We start from the raw sequence: 22021 nt of genomic DNA, 5'->3' as shown, positions 1-22021 counted from the left end.
CCCTCCCCAGGACCCTTCGGTAGTCACCCTCCCTGCGTCCCCGGCCCTGCCCCTGCAGCCTTTGTGCTGGCTTGTAAGCACCATTCATGTTCTGTTAAGCGCACACCCGCACGCAGCTGACGCTCAGCCCCTCATCCGCGTCTTCCTGCACCGGCCGCTCCGCGCTGAGGCTGGGCTGCGGGCTGGCTTGGCGCCGTCGCTCCCCCCGGTGCCGCTGTGCTCCGGGCAGGCTTGGGCTTCCGGCGCTCGCCCCAGCAGGCGTGGTCGGTCGCCATCGTATCTCCTCCCGCAACAGCATCTGACTCTGGCCGCTGTCCGTTCCTGAAACACTGCCGCGCCAGGGCTCCCGGGGGCCCTGCGCACTTGGGTTTTCTCCTGCCTCTGGACGGTTCTTTCTCTGTCTCTCCGATAGCTCTGTATTCAGCTTTAAATACTAGAGCCCTCCAGGCTCAGCCCCGGCCTTTCCCTTTCCTCGCTTTGTGTGTGATTCCTCCGCTTCAGGTTCACCCCTCGCCTTGAGACCCACCCGTCTGGTTGCTTCCTGGCATTTCTTTGTGCATTCGTAAGGGCATCTCAAGCCTGACACACTCAGAGCCACGGTCCTGATCGCCCCCTTCCAAGCGCCCCCTCTCTTGATAACCGGCACTGCTTTCCGAGCAGCGCCGACCCCTGCGGGTCATCCTTGGTGGACATTCCCCCCACCTGCTCTCTCCGCACAGCAGCCTTCACCTTCGTTTAGGCTGTGTCGCTGCCTAAATACTTCAGATCTACACACTTGATTGCTAATTCTCACTAGCCCCTTGTGTTCTCTGGAGGGCGGCTGTGCGCGCCCACCCTGCCGGCTTCTTTCTGCCCGTCTGCTCTGAACCCACTGAGCAGTAGCTTTGTTTTCGAAGCCCTGCTTCCCGCCTCTGCCTTCGCGTTGCTCCCGACAGTGGCTCGCGGAGCCGGGTGCTCGCGGCCCTACCTGGCCCGCCTTCTCCTCTACTGATGCGCGGTCTCCCTGCTGCTTTCCCTCAGTCCTCAGTGGCCCCTGGGCACCCGGCCCTCCCCGCAGCTTTACACACGCCTTTCAGTCTCCACCCAGCGGTTCTTCGTAATTAGGCGTTCAGATCTGAGTCTCCTTCAGCAGCTTCTGCGGCTTGACCGGATTCGAGCCGCCCTCAGAATCATGCACGTGTTCTCTGTGGTGTGTGTGTGGTCATTGTCCTTCTGCCTCCTGTGGGCTTGAGAGTCGCATCTCCGTCCGCTTCTAGGATGGTTCTGGCACAGCAGACACCCAGTGTGTTGCGTGCGTGAGCACACGAGTGCCGCAGGGCCTGAGCTGGGAGAGCACGCTGCCCCGCTGTCCTCACCGCAGTCACTGCTCGCTGCCTGTCGCCGCGCGCGCGTTCTGCCCCCTGGATTCCAGGGGCGCGTCTGCTCCGCTGCGTGTGCCCCGCCCGGCTCCATGCCCGCGGTAGGCATCTTATAAATAAAATACTGGTTGCTTCAGTGAAATGGCAGCAGCTAATTAAGGCAAACAATTCTGTCCGTATTTAGAATCTTTTAGGAAAAAGGTCTTAATATCCATTTTAGATGTCAAGATTTATACCAGTTCTTGGGACTTATGGTTTAAATCAATTACTGACAAGATAGCTTAGTTTTAGAACTAAAATGACATAGAAAAATCATTGTCTGGGTGCTGGCAGCTACTATCTTTTGCTTCTGAAATGTTTCTGGCTTTGATGATTTTTCTCTCCACAGATACTGACTTCTTGACAAAACTTCTGTTAACTATGGCAGTAAGAACTTTTTTATGTCAGCTCTATAAAGCTTTCACTTAGAAGTTAAATAATTTGTTCATTCTCATTCAAAACTCTTTGCATAGTGATTGATTTCAGTTTGATTCAAAGTTTTTATAATCCTATCTTGGTTAAATTCTTCTTTTGCTCAACTATAGATTCTTGGGCTTAAGTCAATAGTTTCTTTTAAATAAAAAATGAACCAGAGAAGAGAAGATAACATTTTAATTTCTAGTGAAATTAATTAAAATGACATTTGATTAAGAAATGTTACATATCACGTAACTTAAGTTTTCTTGAAAGTGTTTTCATTTTCAACCAGACTAATGACTAAAATGTTAATGGTAGAAATTGACATGGGGAGACATTCCCTGGGAAGGCAGGCTTTTTAGTGGGAAGCTTTGAACCTGCTGGAGCCTCATGGTGATAATCCTGGATGACTAAATGGAAGCATCCTGTTCTCAAGTCCTTTGCAGAGGCAGTGAGAACAAGGTTGGAACGATAAATATCACGGGGAGAGGAGTAGATGCCCAGCGGGGACTACGACTCTGTGGGGTCTTTCACAGTAATGATGCCCAAGGCTCAGCAGAAGAACAAGATAGAAACTGTCTCATTAGCGTTGACTTTTTAGGATTTATTTCTTTGACCCCTACTCCCTACCCCCTTCCTCCTGGCAACTAGAATAATAGTAAAGGGGAACTAGGAATCATTGCTCGGGAGGTGCTCGTGTGTTGCAGCTGGGCCTTTTGCTTCTGGATACCAGCCCTTTACATATAAGGAGAGGAATTCTGGAGCTATCAGGTAACAGTCACACGTGCTGAGTGTGCTCCGGAAAATGATACCAAGAAGGAGGCTGGTCAGGTTCAAGGGAGAAGCTTACGTTAGGTGACCAGAGGGTCTGCTGAACATGAGGATTGCTGCCTGGCCCACGTCAGAGCCACAGCGCAGCCCCAGATGGCTGTTTCCACTCGAGGTGGGGGCCCACTGGGACTTTATTTCCCAGTGCTTGGGGTAAAAAATAAAGTATCCAGATGAGTTTTCATTACTGTAGTCATTTTGATGATTTTAAATATGAAATCTCTTGGGTCTGTTTGTTTTTCTTGAGAGGACTGAAAAACAAACACTGTTTTAATACCATGTGGAGCTGCCAGGACATGTCTGGTGCAGTCAGTCAGGTCAGTCGCTCAGTCGTGTCTAACTCTTTGCAACCCCATGGACTGTAGCACACTAGGCCTCCCCTGTCCAAACCCCTGTCCATCGAGTCGGTGATGCCATCCAGCCATCTCCTCCTCTGTCATCCCCTTCTCCTCCCACGTTCAGTCTTTCCCAGCATCAGGGTCTTTTCCAGTGAGTCTGTTCTTCACATCAGGTGGCCAAACTGTTGTAGCTTCAGCTTAAGCATCAGTTCATCCATTGACTATTCAGGACTGATTTCCTTTCAGATTGACTGGTTTCATCTCCTTGCAGTCCAAGGGACTCTCAAGAGTCTTCTCCAACACCACAGTTCAAAAGCATCAGTTCTTTGGCGCTCAGCCTTCTATATGGTCCAGCTGTCACATACATACATGACCATTGGAAAAACCATAGCTTTGACTAGATGGACCTTGTCGGGAAAGTAATATCTCTGCTTTTTTAATATGCTGTCTAGGTTAGTCATAGATTTTCTTCCAAGGAGCAAGGGTCTTTTAATTTCATGGCTGTAGTCACCATCTGCAGTGATTCTGGAGCCCAAGAAAATAAACTCTGTCACTATTTCCATTGTTTCCCCATCTGTTTGTCATGAAGTGATGGGACTGGATGCCATGATCTTAGTCTTAAGCCAGCTTTTTCATTTTCCTCTTTCACTTTCATCAAGAGGCTCTAAAGAGCTCCTCTTCACTTTCTGCCGTAAGGGTTGTCTCATCTGCATATCTGAGGTTATTGATATTTCTCCCGGCAATCTTGACTCCAGCTTGTGCTTCATCCAGCCCAGCGTTTTGAATGATGTACTCTGCATATAAGTTAAATAAGCAGGGTGACAATATACAGCCTTGACGTGCTCCTTTCCCAATTTGGAAGCAGTCCATTGTTTCATGTCCAGCTATAATTGTTGCTTCTTTACCTGTGTAGATTTCTGAGGAGGCAGGTCAGGTGGTCTGGTATTCCCATCTCTTTCAGAATTTTCCACAGTTTCTTGTGACCCACACAGTCAAAGGCTTTGGCATAGTTAATAAAGCAGAAATAGATGTTTTCTGGAACTCTCTCACTTTTTTGATGACCCAGCGGATGTTGGCAATTTGATCTCTGGATCCCCTGCCTTTACTAAATCCAGCTTGAACATCTGGAAGTTCTCAGTTCACATACTGTTGAAGCCTCACTTGGAGAATTTTGAGCATTACTTTACTAGCATGTGAGATGAGTGCAATTGTGTGGTAGTTTGAGCATTCTTTGGCATTGCTTTTCTTTGAGATTGGAATGAAAACTGATCTTTTCCAGTCCTGTGCCCACTGCTGAGTTTTCCAAATTTGCTGGCACATTGAGTGCAGCACTTTCACAGCATCATCTTTCAGGATTTGAAACAGCTTAACTGGAATTCCGTCCCCTCCACTAGTTTTGTTCGTAGTGATGCTTCCTAAGGCCCACTTGACTTTGGACTCCAGGATGTCTGGCTCTAGGTGAGTGTTCACACCATTGTGATTATCTGGGTCATGAAGATCTTTTTTGTCTAGTTCTTCTGTGTATTCTTGCCACCTCTTCTTAATATCTTCTGCTTCTGTTAGGCCCCTACCGTTTCTGTCCTTTATCAAGCCCGTCTTTGCGTGAAATGTTCCCTTGGTATCTCTAATTTTCTTGAAGAGATCTCTAGCCTTCCCATTCTGTTGTTTTTCTCTCTCTCTTTGCACTGATCACTGAGGAAGACTTTCTTATATCCTTGCTACTCTTTGCAGCTCTGCATTCGGATCTTTCCCTTCCTGCTTTGCCTCCCGCGTCTCTTCTTTTCTCCGCTGTCTGTGTGGCCTCCCCACAGCCACTGTGCCTTTGCGTTTCTCTTTCTGGGGATGGTCTTGATCACCGCCTCCTGTACAATGTCACGAACCTCCGTCCATAGTTCTTCAGGCACTCTGTCTATCAGATCTGATCCCTTGAATCTGTTGGTCACTTCCACTGTATAATCGTAAAGGATTTTATTTAGGTAATATCCGAATTGTCTAATGGTTTTCCCTATTTTCTTCGATTTAAGTCAGAATTTGGCAAGAAGGAGTTCATGATGTGAGCCACAGTCAGCTCCTGGTCTTGTTCTTGCTGACTGTACAGAGCTTCTCCATCTTCGACTGCAAAGAATATACTCGGTGTGCTTTCGGTGTTGACCATCTGGTGATCGTCTCTTGTGTTGTGGGAGAGGGTGTTTTCTATGTCTAACAGGGTAGCTTGGCCCATATATTACTAGGCTTCAGCTCTACCCGAAATCTTACCACTCTGTATATTTTCATTCTTTCTCTCTCCTTCTCCCTGTTTGTCTTTTTACCCCATTCTTTCTCCTACAGTAATTTTCTCTCATTCGTTTATACTGCATCACTTATTAACATAATAATTAATTAATCAATCATCAACATCTGGTCCTCATTATGTCGGGTCATTGTGGATAAACAAGGGAGACTAAAAATGATCTCTTTCTTAATAATTTAGCAGGTTTTTATGTAGATGAAATGGAAAGCTTTGATGTTTAGGCAGTGGATAACTCAAGTGGGCTTAATGAGGGGCACCGAGGAGCCTGGCAAGAAGTTCTGACTAATGAAATAAGGGCGTAAACCCAGTGGAGAAGATCTCAACTTAATGTGGTTTGCATCAGAATGTGCTAGAAATTCTCTTTAATCTCGGGTAGGCTGCAGAGAGAAAGCCAGACATAGATAGTCTGAAACCTCCCAACCTGCAAGAAACCAAGCAGTGTTTGTAGTAGCAGTATATCATTCATTGTGACATTGGTTTATAGGTTACACAAACATGTAGAATTTCCTATAGCAAGTTTATTTTATAAATTTTATCATCAGGGTTATGGTTGAAAGGTTACCTTTCTAGGAGGTTAATCAAAGTAGTGAGAGCTTCACAGTTAGATATATTGTCGAGCCCTTATTGCTATAGAGCTGTTACGAAGGCGTGTGAATCGTGGTGCTTTGCCTGAGTCTTTGCCTCATCCAGCCTGGCCAGCGTCCAGAAGTGTTTGTGTTCTCGGGGCTCTTCTGGCACTGAGCCATACTCTTACATAAACTTCTCTTCCTTTCCTGCTTAGGACATAAATAGCACAGTTCTTGCATGCCCAAAGTACTTACATTCACGACTGTATTGTTTGACAAGACTTTTCCTTAACGTGCTCCTGAGTCTGCATCTGTTTTTTTTCATCCTAAACTAGTTAAACAGTAAGGCTTATACTTTTAATTCCAGAGTGAGCTCTGTTTGCTCTGAAAGGTTGGGAGGGTGCTGCGGTGGCAGTTGCTGTATCATACAGGCCAGTAGAGCAGAGTGGGCCTGACTGTGACCGTCACTTGGGGTATTTTAACTTGACCTTCCCAGGCCTCTCTCCTTAGAATTCTGATTCAGTAGATTTCAGTTCAGGTCCAAGGATCTAGGTTGCATAAAAGCTTCCCAGGCCATTCTGATGTCTGGTCAATCTGGGGGAAACACTGGAGGCCAGGAGACCTGACGGGTCTGCAGGAGCGCTGGCTTGCACATTATTGCTTCTGAGGCATGGATAATCTATCAGTCAGTGTCCGACCAGCTCACTGAAGTGTCCAAGGGTTCCTCCAAGAGCGTAGAACAAAGCCAGAGAGCTGTTTCTGAACGTATCTTGACCTAGAAGGGACTTAATGCCTCTGAATCTGATAAGGCAGGTGTTTTCCTTTCTGTAAGAAGCTTTTATCTTTTATTACTCAAAAGTGGTTTTGTCAGCAGTCCTGACCTAGATTATGAAGCCCTTTGATCTTTGAGTCCATTTAAAGCTTCTTGTTGAAAATGTTCCCTCTCTCTTCATGTTACTCTACAGGCTGCATTAAATTTCAGTGTTGTTGAAGAATATTATTGTACATACTTTATTTAATCTTTCCTTAAAAAGGAATGTGGGATGGATAAATTTTTAACTTAATATTTTTACCTAATGTTTTTTGTCAGTCTCTTAATATTGTAGTGTCCCTCTGTTGCCTTCATTTTTTTTTTCTCTATTCATAGTATGAATTGTAATGTCATCTGCAGTTTGCTGCTGGCAAGATGCTCACCACTCTTTGCTAACACCCTCTGTTCAGTGCTGATCTGACATTCTGAATTTTAAGCTCTTTGTCTTCTATAAATCTTGTCTTTTCACACAGATAGGTTGTCAAACCTTTTATTTGAGCCATCTATTAAAACATATGCAAAATCAGAAGATATCAGTGAAATAGTCATTTCCAAAAACACGATGCAGAATGGAAATGTCCCCGAGCGTTCTTGGTGATCACAAGGCCTTTCTACGAAAATTACATTTTCTTCTTAGTGCTTTTCTGGGTCTGCTTTTACACCTTAGACATTATTGGTTAAGATTCGACTTAGTCACTGATTTTATTAATTGTGTATGTCATCTACCATATGTATAGTCCCCAGTCCTGGTAGATTTACTTAATGTTTGAACGTGCTGAAATGCTTATCCGTAACCACACACCATAGCAAAGACTAAAGTATTTTGAAATTATACTGAGTAATTGTAAACCGTGTAAACGTGTGATAACTATTCTGTAACAGATGCAGCAGTTCCAGCTTTTGGAATAAAGTAAAGCGAAACATCTGCAGTGATTTTACCAAATTCAAAGAAAATAGGTGGTAGAGATATATGCTACCTGTGTTATTCTAAAGCCTTATTTATTTTGATTTTTTAAAAAAATCCTATCATTGGGTAGAACATAACTTTATATATTTTATATTTAGAACATATATATAAAGAATTTTCATACAAAGTTCTATATATAGAACTTATAGAACATAATTTTGGATTGGTACATAACTTCACGGTCTAGTCAAATGTATAAATGAAACCATGAGAATATGATAGATAAAACCTGAGGGAAAAGAGATAACATTTGATGATGTACAAGATATATGAAAATCCTAATCTGTCCACTTTAAGAGTTTTGTGGTAGACTGAGAAAGAATCTTCATATAAAGTAATTCCTTGTCCTAGAATGTGGAAAATGTCCTCGAGACTTGTAGTTTTAAAGCAGTGGAGAGGAGATGTTTCTAACCATGGAAGTTAATGTTAAGTGGACACTGTTTTCTTCTGTTGCTTAGAACTGAACTTGGTAATCTGCTGTGCATTGTCTAAACTTATTTATAAAATATAGTGAAACCAAAGTATCAATATACTTTGATATTTCTTTCCTGTCTGAACCCTGCCTGCTGATGTAGTTAATACTGAGGCTTGCAGAGATCTAACTGTTCCGCATTCTTGTTTTATCTTGACAGGAAGAAGACCAGAAGGCAGTCAGTTACCCTTCGCTCCTTAGCCACATAACTTCTTCTTTCCTGAATCACCCTGTCTTCCCAATGACAGAAAAGGCCCCTGTGCCCACCCTTCAGCTGCTGGGTGGGTTCTCTCCCTTAATGTCACCTTTGCCCTGTGACATTCACCTGGTTAATCTGAGGACAATGCAGTCGAAGGTATGTCCCCAGGTATATCTATGAAAAACTGACTTTTTATATTATACTTGGTGTAAGGGGGTGGGAGTAAGAAAACTGAGTTTTGCTCTGCTTCAGGGAATGGTTAAGAGCGCTTCACCTTTAGGCAGCATCATTACACCTTCTGTCTGACTGGTGCTGTAGAGCTTAGAGAATAGCCTTAGACTTATTTCATCCTCGTAACAGTCCTGTGTGGTGAGCAGGTCGGGAAGAATCAGCTTCTGTCCACAGGTAAAGAAGCTGAAGCTGGCCTGAGGCCACATAACTAGTAGGTGTGAGAGCAAGGAGGACGAGGCCTGAAGGTCAGCTCTGCTGGTGTCTGCCATTGTTTCTGCCTATTAGCCAGTGTTTCTCAGGAGTTAGAGAGACAGGAAGCACAGTGTTTAATTCTTTCTGTACCAGAGGCTTTGTGCGTTTGTATCTGTTCTCCTAAAAAACATAAAAAATCCTAAAATGCTCCTAAAACTTAGCATTGAGAAACCAGCTATGTAGGAGAGGTATAAAGATACGCTAGAGGAAGTGACAAGGGAAGACTTTGTTAGGCACGGAATGATAACTCAGATTGCTTGGGTTCACCTATATGCCCAATTTTAAAGTCAGAGTGCGTTGAAAAAAAAAGATGAGAGGTTTGGCATTTTTATGTTTTGTAGAGCTGTTTTGATATTGTGGATTGACATACACTTAGCTGGAAATAGTAAGTGGTTATGGATTCTGTGGGAAATATTAAAAAATTACCTGAGTGTGAAAAGAAGAGAGAGTTCATGTTCAAAGACAGCGTAAGAGGGAAAAAATGTTTGGCTTAAGAATAAAAAACTGAAGCGTATCAAAGAAAGGAAGGATCAGCGCGTACAGACTTGGACGTTTAGTGCTTTAAAGCTGGGCGTCCGCAACAGGGAGCCTGCGCCTGAGTGTGTAGGAGAGTACATGGACGAGGAATGATGAGTGCAAGTGGGTGTTAAGAGGCCTGTGCGTGCACCTCTGTGTCTCGGGTACACAGAGGATCACGCGAGCGAGCTTTAGGGTTTGTTCCGCGCCTGCTGTGTGCCAGTTATCACTAAAGGCTCTAAGGGGCGCAGCTATGACCCAAGCAGGCAAGAGCCCCTGCCTTTCTGAAGCTTAGATCCTAGTAAGAGGAGAAAAATGAAGATCAAAACTCAGAGAACACATGGTAGATGGTAATAAGCATGGTTTTGAAGGGGAAAAGGAGGGAAGAGCACCTTCAGGAGGTGGTTTGACTAGGACGGTTGGAGAAGGCATTGCAGAAAGGTGATGAGGGAGTGGAAATCTGAAGGAAGTCGGGGAATAGGAGACTGCAGATTTCTGGGGGTAGAGTCGTCGGGAAGAGCTGCCAGCACACAGGACTGACTGAAGGCAGGAGGTGCGGGTCGGGATGGAGGCGCCCCGAGACCTGGCGCGGGTCGGGATGGAGGCGCCCCGAGACCTGGCGTGGGTCGGGATGGAGGCGCCCCGAGACCTGGCGCGGGTCGGGATAGAGGCGCCCTGAGACCTGCACTTTCCTTTGGCTCCTTGCTGTGTCCCCCCACTGGGTGCAGAATCTGCACCCCGTAGGCGCTGTGTAACCCTTTGCTGAACAAGTGCATCCTGAGAGTGCTCCCTCTAGGGTTTTGCTCTGGTCTTTGTGGGCCTACTCTGACTCAGGGAAAGAACACACTCGAGCCGGGAAGCCTCCCTGAGGTGACTCCTGGGCTCGAGAGAAAGATAGGAGAGAGTGGAGACGCCAGGCTCCGAGCCCCTGGCGCGCCCTCTGGGTGGGGATGGTGGAGGGCACTGGCCAGCGGAAGGCGCCCAGGGCTTTCGGGTCCACAGTGGCCGCTGCTCCTTAGCCGCCCTTCTCGGGCAGCCTTTCCTGTGATGGTGTTCTGGAAGCAGCACCGGCTGATTCTGTGGAGGCTTGTCCCTCTACAGGGTAGAGGCAGGGTGTCGAGTGCAGGGTCTTTCCCTCCAGGGTTTTCGCTTATTTTCCAGATTACCTCTTTGTTGTGGTGACCTGTTTCATTCATTTTTCTTGCTGTCGGCTGTCTTCCTGTGATACAGATCTAATCACTTTTGTGGTTGAAAATCCCATTGCCAGGACTTTGCCTGTGTTCCAGTGGTTCAGACTCTGCACTTCAGTGCAGCGGGTGGCTTCAGTCCCTGGTCAGAGCGCTGTATCCTGCACGCTGTGCCTGAGAGCCTGTGTTTGGCCACCAAGATCCCCCAGGCCGCAGCCAGCACCCGGGCTGCCAACATAAACCCCACTACCTCCCAGGGCCGGCTTCCCTGGTGGCTCAGACAGGAGAGAAGCTGCCTACAGTGTGAGAGACCTGGGTTCGATCCCTGGGTTGGGAAGATCCCTTGCAGAAGGGAATGGCTGCTCACTCCAGTATTCTGGCCTGGAGAATCCCATGAACAGAAGAGCCTGGAGGGCTACAGCCCATGGGGTCGCAAAGAGTCAGACATGACTGAGCAACTAACACTTTCACTTTCCCCAGCTGGTTCATAGCCATGGACCCTGCAGGCTGGCCCCCACTGGCTGCAGTCACGTGGTGTCCCATTGCCCCTCTCACCTCTGGGAAGACCCTCCGCTGCATGCCCACTGACTCCGCTGCCATGTATGAAATGCGCCTCATGGCAGATATGCCTGCTTCAGGTCTGGTGTGAGAAACGGGTGAGATAATGCTGTGAGAGCTTTTGGAAACAGAAAGGTCTCACAGCTTTGTAGACACGCATTGTTGTCCTGATGATACTTAGAGTACAGGCCAACACAGGTGCAGGCCAGGGCTTTAGCAGAGGAGATAAGCGGTTTAACAGTCTGGCCAGGAAGAGCAAAGATGGAAATGCCAGAGGCATAAGCTAATGCCTGACCACGTGGTCAGAACTAAGCATCTGGGGCTGTTTCGCATTAGATATCTGGAGGAGGAAATGGCAACCCACTGCAGTGTTCTTGCCTGGAGAGTCCCATGGACGGAGGAGCCTGGTGGGCTGCAGTCCATGGAGTCGCAGAGTCGGACACGACTGAGCGACGTCACTCACTCTACGTTAGACATCAGTTGGTTCTGATTTCTGTGTTAGTCTTTGACGCTTAGCGCATATTTCTAACAGTTTAAAACCTTGCCAGGAACCCGAAGGGATTCTTTAAAGAACTGCTCTCCATCCCCTAATCTTTGATAATGGGAAAGTAATCATTGAAGGACGCTGATGTACGTATTCATTCAAAGAAAACTTAGTACTTAAAAGGTATCCAGAGTAATTCCACAGTTATACTAGAAGAAAGACAGAAGTAACTCAGTCCAGAAGCCAGAGCTGGACATTTTGGATTGTGTTCTTGTTTTTGGTGTGTTGGCATCTCCCAGCATAAAAGAATGCACGCTCTGTTTAGAGACTGCAGTGCATTTTCCCCACTAAAATAATGTCGAGAGAGATTGGCCTCCAGGCAGGACTGGAGGTCTGCCTTGGCCCATCACCTCACTGTATTCCCATGAGAAAAGTGTCTGCAGACCTCCGAAACAGAACAGGGGCGCATGGCCCTTGCTGCCTGACCCCTCCTTCCGTAGCATGATGGGGGCCCCTCTGTGGCCTGCGCTCCAGGCCACTCTCTGCAGGCAGGCTTCCCTTCCAGCCCTGGGCTCCCTGCTCCAGGCCTCTCTCTGCAGGCAGGCTCCCCTTCCAGCCTGGGCTCCCCGCTCCAGGCCGCTGTCTGCAGGCTCTCCTTCCAGCCCTGGGCTCCCTGCTCCAGGCTGCTCTCTGCAGGCTCTTCTTCCAGCCTGGGCTCCCCACTCCAGGCTACTCTCTGCAGGCAGGCTCCCCTTCCAGCCCTGGGCTCCCTGCTCCAGGCCACTGTCTACAGGCTACCCTTCCAGCCTGGGCTGCCTGCTCCAGGCCACTGTCTACAGGCTCCCCTTCCAGCCTGGGCTCCCCGCTCCAGGCTGCTCTCTGCAGGCAGGCTCCCCTTCCAGCCTGGGCTCCCCGCTCCAGGCCACTGTCTACAGGCTTCCCTTCCAGCCTGGGCTCCCCGCTCCAGGCCACTGTCTACAGGCTCCCCTTCCAGCCTGGGCTCCCTGCTCCAGGCTGCTCTCTGCAGGCAGGCTCCCCTTCCAGCCTGGGCTCCCCGCTCCAGGCCGCTGTCCAGCCTGGGCTCCCCACTCCAGGCTGCTCTCTGCAGGCAGGCTCCCCTTCCAGCCTGGGCTCCCCGCTCCAGGCCACTGTCTGCTGGCTCTCCTTCCAGCCCTGGGCTCCCCGCTCCAGGCCGCTATCTGCAGGCTCTCCTTCCAGCCCTGGGCTCCCACTCCTGGTGGAGGAAGGCACTGTGTACTCAAAGCTCAAAGAGTATGTGGAGTCTGGGGAGTCTGCTAACCCCCTGAGGTTAGCAGCTTTTGCAGCTAAAGTCCTCAAACTCGCTGTGTCCAGGTGACACCAGGGAGATTATAGAACAGACTTCGATGTCTTCATCTCTGAGATTCTGATTCTGTACATTTGGGGTGGAGAGCTTAGGAATTAGTAACTTTTAAAAACTCTCCTAGTGATTCTAGAAATTGCTGTTATCTGCATTTACTGAATTGGGAAAATAAGGTAGATTAAATAATTAAAATTAAATTACCTACCTGTGAATGGCAGAATCAGGAGCCACAACCAAGTCTTCTGAACCTGGGTGCTGACTGTGATCTCAGAGGGTCACATTAAGATTTCAAGATTTACCAAATCTGTTCTCAAAGTCCAGCTTTCCAGAAAAACAAACAAAATAGCAACAAACAAGGTCCAGTTTTCAAAAATTATTCTATATTGATAGATGAGCTTGTTTTTACACAGACATATCTTGCTTTTCTAGTTTATAGTTTTGTCTTTTTTAATTATGACATATATTTGTAGTCAGATGAAGAGGAGAATAAACATCTCTTAAAATCCAGCCTCACAGCTGTGTGGCCCAGTGTGCTCCAGCCACTGTTAAGGAATGTAAATGTTAGCCTGCTCAGCCTGTATATCTGGTGTCCAACCCTCTTCTCTTCATCACTCCCTTTTCTTGCACTGTCAACAGTCTGAGTTATAAAAAGAAGCTTCTATGAAGGTTTGAAAACTGGGGAATAAGAGTACCACTCAAGTGCACTAACTGGGAAAACCGCACCCTCAGGAGAGGAAAGTGACTTAGGGAGAGGAGAGCCTTGGGAGAGAGTATGCTGGGAGAATCTCACGGGAGGATGAGCCGTGGATCAAGCTAGAGTGAAAAGTTCCGTCTGGAATGCTGACTTTCCAGGGATGAGGAGGAACTTACTTAAGCTGCTCAGCTCAGCATCATGGAGCCATTGTGCCTTGATGCTTTGAGCAGTGATATCTACTTCCACTCTCTTTGCAGATTGTTTTCCCTGCTTTTATATTCGAATATAATTTTATTTCATTTATCCGTAGATGTGAAGTGAAAGTGTTAGTCACTCAGTTGTGTCCAACTCTTTGCGGCCCAGTGCACTGTAGGCCCCCAGGCTCCCCTGTCCATGGAATTCTCCAGATGAGGATCCTGGTGTGGGAGGGCACCTCACCGTCCGAGCCCCAGGGACGCCCTCGTCCCTAGACACCTGTGTGTATGCCTCCCCTCTCTATCTGCACGTGTTAAATGTGACTCTCTGTTCTGTGTGGGGTTTACTCTGGTTTGTGTTTCACTCTTTCTTACGGAGAATTAACCAGCCATTTCAATGTCAGCGCCGCCTACTGAATAAGGTCGTCTCTCGACTTTCTTTCACCACCCCCTCCTTCTCTTGTAAGAGGCAGTTTAATGTTTATACTTTATTTTGCCTTTCTTAAAAGAATTGATTGGTGCTTTATTGATCTCCCTAGTTTCTGGACAGGTGAAAATTGTTGGGAAGAAAATGTTCCTTGTTGTACATATCTGAGGACAACCATCCACCTTCCCCTTTCTTTCTGTCATGCTGCCTTGTTGATTAAAACAGGATAACTGTTATTGACATTTTTACAAGTGCCCTGGAAAATGCATTTCTACTGGTTATTTCCTGTCTCAGGACTTGTAACAAGTGTGAGATTTTCTAGCCTTGCCACCTGCCAGAATGCACTGAAATATGAGAGGTGTTTGGCATCGCCAAAGAATCTGAGCAGCTTGGAGCCGTGGCATCGTCTGTGTGTGCCTTGCGCGTCCTCCAAGGAGGGCGGGCTCACACCCTGCTTGGAGAGTCCGACCACAGTCGTGGCCCCGTCTTCCTCAGGGGACAGTGTATCCACAGGCACCGTGGATGGTTTGCAGCAGTTATGGGTGGTGAGCCCCACAGGAGCGGCTCCGCTCTCACATTTGCAGAGCTCCATCCTCCTTGGGGGAGGAGCATCTACCTGTTCCTCGGCTTAGGAGAGACCGTCTTCAGGTCTCTTAAATCTTTTAAAATGAGATGAGTGGATGGCTGGGCAGGTTGTAAATGGGTAGAAATGATAACTTCTAAACCTTTCTTTCTGAATGTTTTAGTAAATCATGATTTTAGCTCTGTTGGAACCATTGATTAAATACTCCCATTTTCCAGCCTGAGATCAGAAGCTGGAAAGTCTCCTTAAGTGATCTCCCTAAGTTGATAACCTTTTGTTGTATTAAGTCAAAAGCGACCCTCCTCCTTCCCCTCAAGCTGGTGTCCGTCTGCAGCGATGCGCAGCAGAGTGGAGGCAGAGAATGCAGCTGCGCCGGCGCAGGCTTGGGGGCCGGGCCCGCGGGGCCGAGGGCACTGCCGCCGCTCACTGCCCGCTGTCCCAGAGCAGGCTCTGCGTCCTCCGACGCCAGTGCCCCCTCCCCCCCAGTGGCCAGGCGGCGGTGAGAGTGTCACCCGAGAGAGGCCCCGTCAGGCTCCCGTAGATTGATAGTTGTCAAGCATGTAGAGTGGCGTCCAGCACGTGGTGAGCACGAAGTTGTAACAAGGTTCTCAACTGTGATCATTCAGTCATCAGCAGTTTCACTGTTACTAATGCTGAAATAAAAATATTAGCACTTTCTTTTTAATTGGAGAAAGTCGAAGTTTATTGCCACAGTAAATTTTGATGTAACTTTGATGTGTATTCCTTATATAGTTTATTGCTGATTTCTCAGATCGCTCCAACACGACATACCTAAGGCTGCCTCCGTCCCCAGCATTGCACTGAGTGCTTTCTGTGAGCTTGATTTAGCTCTCAGGGCAGCGCAAGGAGAGGAGGCGGTGCCCGGGCCCCTTGTGTAGAAGAGGAAGGGGCACCACTCCCTGGGGGTGGTGGGAAACCTTCCGGGTCACACAGCCACACAGCCAGGGAGTGGTGGGAAACCTTCCGGGTCACACAGCCGCACAGCCAGGGAGTGGTGATGCTCGGAGGCGCGCCGCGGGAGTCTGACTCCAGACGCCTGCTCACTGCCTCGTGCTGCCCTCTGCCTGGGACAGTGCGGACAACGCTGGGCAGTCCCCGGCTTGCTCTCTTCCTTTCTGCTCAGTAACAGTGGGATACTCATGGAAGGACGCATCACCCGTTGGTGAGGATAGATCATGAAAAGCCAAAGTGGCGTTGCTAGTGTAACTGCTGTTTGCGTGCGAGAGGGAGTGTTTTTTGATCAGTGTCCTGTGCCTTTAAATACAGCCGTGCGTCTTTATGCTGCCTGGCTACTTCAGAGGGGTTGTGAGCGGAGATGACTTCATCCCTGCAAAGCATTCTGCACAGCCCTGGCGCACAGTAAGTGCCCAGCAAGTGTTAGCTGCAGGTACTGTTACTGTTGCTGTGCTTGGCCCTTGACCATTGAAGGGACTCTTCCCAAGTCTCACCTGGTTCCCTGAATTTTCAGAGGTAAATGACAGCCTCAATCCCTTAAGCTGGTTCCTGCTGGAGCCAGACCATGCCTCCAGGCTAGCCTTCTCTGAGCCTGCCGACATCGCTTGTAGCCAGATCTTGTTGCCCAGCCTTCCCTCAGTCCCTGGAGAAGTTTTATGAGCCCTGCTTAGTCTTGAAACTCGGTGTTGGTTTTTCCTCTGAGATAAGTTCTACAGTGGATTTTCCTGGTACAGCTTGGGAACATCCACGCAGTGATTCAGCCTCAACAGTGATCTGTTCTACAAAGACAGTGTGACACTCACCCAGCACAGCGATGACACAGTTTCAGATTTATAAGTTTTCTTCCCCATGCCCCTGCTTTTTGAACCCTGTATTTTATTAGCGTGTTAATGAATATAAAAAGAGGTCTTTCAAACTTTGTTTACTCTCTGAGAGTGTATGCTGTGACTACTTGAGGGTAACTGGTTTTCCTGCATACATATTCAAGTTAAAATCACAGTTTCCCTACTTTGAAAAACAGTTTTCTTGGAAATAAAATGTCTAGACAGACTTTGAAACTGAAAAACTGCTGCTTTGCCTCAGGTATTTTTGCTTGAAAACTGATCCTTTCATGAATCTTTGATTTTTAAAAACTTACCCAAGATGAATGCCATTTTATTAGTCTTTTAGTCCTTGTGAAAATGATGCAGTTTTAGTTTTTAGAGAAAGTAAAACTTTTTTCCCGTAAGTGTAAATTAATTTGTATGACTTTAATCTCCATTTCTGCACAGTTTGTTAAAGTTAAGTCTCGATGGCAGAGTCCTGAGTGTCTCCCTTCCCGTTTTTCTGGGTCCTCGTCAGTCTGCTAAAGACCTCGCACGGTCGTCACTCCAGCACAAATGTTTTGCAGGAATTTTCACAACACCTGCTTATCAGTGTTTTTTTAAGGATGGTCTAGATCCCACGGATGGAGGAGCCTGGTGGGCTGCTGTCCATGGGGTCGCTAAGAGTCGGACACGACTGAGCGACTTCACTTTCACTTTTCCTTTCATGCATTGGGGAAGAAAATGGCAACCCACTCCAGTACTCTTGCCTGGAAAATCCCATGGATGGAGGAGCCTGGTGGGCTGCAGTCCATGGGGTCGCACAGAGTCAGACACGACTGAAGCGACTTAGCAGCAGCAGCAGTGAGCTAAAATGGCCAGATGCCAAGGATAATAGTGATAAGTGCTTTTGGGGTTTAATTAAGAGGCTGTCTAGTTTGTGAATTTGAATCAGAACTCTTAGGACTTTGATGTATGGTTGTGGACATATAATTTAGGACTATCCTGACTCCTTAGTTACAAAGCTGTGATGCCAATAAAATAAATTTGTGAATAAGAAGTTAAAAGAGAATATTGTTTAACTTGTAACTGTTATGAAAATAACCACTGTTTATTTGATGGATGATGCTGATATAAATAATAATATATTAAGGTCTTTCTCTGCTCCAGACCCTGGGCTAAGTCCTTACTATGCTGCCTCTTTTTATCTTTTTTTTGATGTCAGTTTTGCTGGCATCAGCAGCTAGTAAATTGCAGAAGTAGGCTACAGATCTTAGGCTGTCTGACTCCCAGCCCAGACGGGGGCCTTCTCATCTCTCCAGTCTCTGCACTAGCGCAGCCTGCCCTAGGAGCTGGGCTGTTGCGGTGTTCTCAGCGGGTTAGCTCTCAGCATGACTCTGGAGGAGAGGAGGCACGCGGTAGCTCCACTGTACAGACGAGGAGACCGGCACTCAGGAAGAACAAGAGAGTGTTCCAGGGTTTCAGAATTGGCATAACTGCTATCCTTCTGTACACACTGAATACAGGGCTTTTTAATGTGCTATTTTCATGCTATTTAGGGACTATGAAATTGTTTGAAATTTCATTAGGAATCTTTATCATATAACTTCAGCTTGCTATGTGTGTTATGTGGTCCTGTGATGACTCAGAATCCCTAAATGACGTTTTTCTCTTCCTTCAAAAAAAATTTTTAGCAGTACCGCTGCAAAATACCAGTGTAAAATGTCATAAAACAGGTTATTCCAGCCAAGAGTCTGAGGTGAGGACAGATTTAAATTGTTCAGTCACATTAAACTCAAATCAGTGTTGGGAATGCTGGCAGCTGTTCAGAAAAGATGTCTCTGTAGCACATTAAAAAAGCTTTATGCCCTAGTAAGGCTGACCAAGGCTTCCCTGGTGGCTCAGACAGTAAAGAACCCACCTGCAATGCGGGAGACCTGGGTATGGTCCCTCGGTTGGGAAGATCCCCTGGAGAACGGAATGGCTACCCACTCTAGTATTCTGGCCTGGAAAATTCCACGGACTGTATATAGTCCATGGGATTGCAAAGAGTCAGACACAGCTGAGCCACTTTCACTTTCAACGTTGATCAAGAACCTCGGCGTATTCATATCTGTGGTCACATTTTTAAAAAAGAGTGAATGTGTCTATACAGTAAGTGTGCATTGCTTAACTTTTCCAAAGATTTTATTTATCCATTTTATTTATCATAAACATTGCCTGGTTTAGAAAATGTAAAACTTACTAAATAGTTATAATTTTAAATGTTCAAGGACTTGAAGCATTCAAGGCATTGTTACTTGAATTGGGTGCAAGAAAGTGTATACTGATCGCTGCAGCTGACTTGCCGTTTTTAGTGTTTTCCTTTTTTCTTGAGCAAGAAGAATAGCTTCTGTAATGTGAATTTAAATGATACATCAAGCCGATAAATGTGGCTGGCTTAGCAAGTGATAAGCGTAACTAATTCGATTTAAATGTCTCTTATATAAAAATCATGAACCAATACATTGAAGATTAAAAATGTTAATGCAATTAACAAAAATTAGCATTCAGTGAAGAAGCACATTTCAGTTTTAAGATGGATGATACATCATTCAGTGGCCAGATAAGGACCAAATTCAGGTATACTTTATTCAGTTGGTGGATTTATTAAAAGTAAGTGAAAATGAAACACTTTATTTGAAGAAACTTTGACAAACTGGTATGTAACATGTGGACAAAAGATAGCCCGTGTCCTTAGGAACCGTGGAGGAAACCGAGGCTTGAGTGACTTGCCAAGGACTCTCAGCACGTCAGCTGAGCGCCTGGGGAAGGCGGTGTCACCCGGGAGTGGGCAGGCTCCGCACGGAGCCTGAATGGGAGTGGGCGGGCCTGAGGTCACTTTCAGATACGGGAGCTTTCGTGGTTGGGACAGGGACGTCGCGGGTGTGCAGTGGGGTCAGGATTCGCTCTCAGCGTCCCCGTGGCGTCTTGCTCTCTGCTCACTTATAGGTGGACGGCAAGCACTCCAGCGAGGCCGCCTTGATCCTCCACAGGAAGGGGTTTGACTGCCGCTTCTCTAGCAGAGACACCGGGCTGCTGTGTTCCACAACCCAGGGAAAGGTGAGCCGAGAGCCTGTTCTCCCTGTTGATTCGGTGTGCTTTGAAAGGCTTGCTCTCTGCAGATAATCCTGAGAAGGAGCTGTCTCACTGCCTCTCTGTGGACCCCTCAGCCCAGCTTCCGATGTGCTCGTTCTCCCTTCTTAAGGGAGCCCTGTCCCAGTGCCCAGTCTCCCCTCCTTGTTGACAGCAGACTGCCCCGGCAGGCAGGTCGTGCTTGGAGACGGGGCCTCGCTGAGTCTTAGCCTTTCCGCTTCCCACCCACAACGCGGCTTCTGCCCACCCCTCTATTCCCACCTCTCTCAGACGCTCGGGTGTGACCCGGTTCAGCGATGGCAGCCCCAGCTTCTGCGGGGGCCATGTGACTGCAGGTGGCTCAGTCAGTAAAGAGCCCGCCTGCAGTGCAGGAGACCCGGCTCTGATCCCTGGGTGGGGAAGACCCCTGGAGGAGGGCATGGCAACCCCCTCCAGAATGCTTGCCTGGAAAATTCCATGGACAGAGGAGCCCGACAGGCTATAGTCTGTGGGGTCACAAAGAGTCGGACACGACTGAGCGACTGGCACACACACAAAGCGGGTGCAGGCTTGCAGCAGGGGTGGTGGGGACGTGAGACTGGCCGACGGGGTGACTCGGCGGAGGCCCTGGGGGCAGCTGGACTCCACCCCCGCCCGTTGTCTCCCACGGCCGGATCTTCTGATTAAGCGGGTGTGCGTGAGTCCACCCTGTGCAGCCCAGCGGGTCCTCAGGCTGAGTGCTGACCGCCAGCTGCACCTTCTGATTTCTCTTCAAGCTGGCCTTGCTGGCGGTCCTCGTCAGCCACTCTCGAAGGGAAGGGAACCTCCAGCCTTACGCCTCTGGCTCTGACAGGCTGGGGCTGTCTGCAGCATGCTGGCAGACCTCCCACACCAAGTCAGCTAGCTGACCCACTCTTGAAGACCTCATAGACGTCGTGTCAGACAGACTCAAGGGAGTCTGTTCTGTCCTACACAGTTGTCATGTGCATAGCCGAGGCTGCAGAAAGAGGGGAGAGTGAGGCGGTGGGGAGGCCGGAAGCTGCTTGGGGCGACAGGTGTCCATTCCTCCTGCCCACGCTGCATGTCATTGGCGCTCGGAGGAGCACTGATCTTTGTTGCTGGTTTCACTGCTCTTACTCTCTCCCTTCTCAGTGACGATCTGAGACATTTGAGTGTGAGCGTTTGCACTCAAACACTAAGGTGTTGAGTCTTAAGGGGGTTATATGATCCAGAGAGACACACTAGAAGAGCCTGCCAGGAGTGAGAGTAGGTTTTTCCCAACGACCTTCCTACCCTGTCAGTGGCTCGCTTACATGAGGGCCTTCCTGGGGGGCCTGGGGCCTGTCTCCCGGCTTTTCTGGCTCAGGAAGATGGTGGAGAAGCACCCCTGTTGGGGTAAATGCTGGCCGAAAGAGGGAGTAGCTGTGTTTCACGCTCTTGGCCTGTGTAGCCCTTTCTTTCATTGAGAAGGGCCCTCGTACACGATGCATTGTTAAGCAGCTGAGAGGGGCCCAGAAGACAGCGCTCCTGTTCCTGGGCTCCGGTCTCCCGCCAGAGTTCGTCTCGGTGCTCAGGTGTGTGGAGGTGGACTCAGTCTCCTCCCCTTCCCCTGTTTTTTCACCCCTGCTTTTTCACTAAACGACAGTATTCCAAACATACTTCTCACTGTGTCTCACGCTGAGCGTATAGGTGCGCACTTATCTTGCTTCAGAGTTATCCTGACCATGTACTTGTTTATCATTTACTTTTAGATACTGGTCCAGAAACTCTTCAGCAAGTTCACTGTTGTGAGCATCATACCTTCGTCATTATCCTTGATGCACTCGCCTCCAGACGCCCGAAATATAAGTGAGATCAACTTGAGTCCCATGGAAATCAGCGCATTCCGAATCCACCTGAGGTGAACCTGGCTTTCAGATTTGGATTTTCCAATCCATCTCCAGCATTGGCTTTCATGTACTTCTGGGTTTTACGTGCAATAGAGAAGCACATTATTTTAGCTTCTGGCTACTGTGAGGACATGAATTCTGTGATTCTTTTTCTTAAACCAGTACAGTAGGAGAGAAAAAAAAGCCATGCTACAAACTAGTTTTTTTTTTAAGTTCCTTCCATGAACTACTATCATCGGTATGAATCGACACAGCAAGCGAAGGGATGTCTAGAGACAGCCTCTCAGCAGATTGCATCTCAGGTTAAATGCTAACTAATTATATCTGTGTCGGGGGTTGTGAAGAGATTGTTCTAAGTATTCCTGTTGCTGACCCTTTGTTAGTTTTACAAAAATACCCATTTTTACCAAAATGGAATAAAAGCTGGTGGGTAATAGCTAATGGCCAAAATGGTTGCGGTCGTTCATACGTGTCAGAACTTTATGTG

The 22021-nt window shown here is 47.8% G+C and overlaps 1 protein-coding gene across 1 annotated transcript in view; it reads left to right on the top strand.

Annotated features, from left to right (window-relative positions):
- Positions 1–21666, top strand: part of MAN2A1 (mannosidase alpha class 2A member 1) — a 194625-nt gene extending 172959 nt beyond the window's left edge. Inside the window, 3 exon segments of the mRNA NM_001289106.1 lie at positions 8247–8441; positions 19523–19633; positions 21397–21666. Of these exon segments, the coding sequence (NP_001276035.1) occupies positions 8247–8441; positions 19523–19633; positions 21397–21549 (459 nt within the window). The 3' untranslated portion in view covers positions 21550–21666.

Source organism: Capra hircus, chromosome 7, assembly GCF_001704415.2.
Source record: "Capra hircus breed San Clemente chromosome 7, ASM170441v1, whole genome shotgun sequence".
NCBI lineage: Eukaryota > Metazoa > Chordata > Mammalia > Artiodactyla > Bovidae > Capra > Capra hircus.
This window is presented reverse-complemented; position numbering and strand designations above follow the sequence as displayed.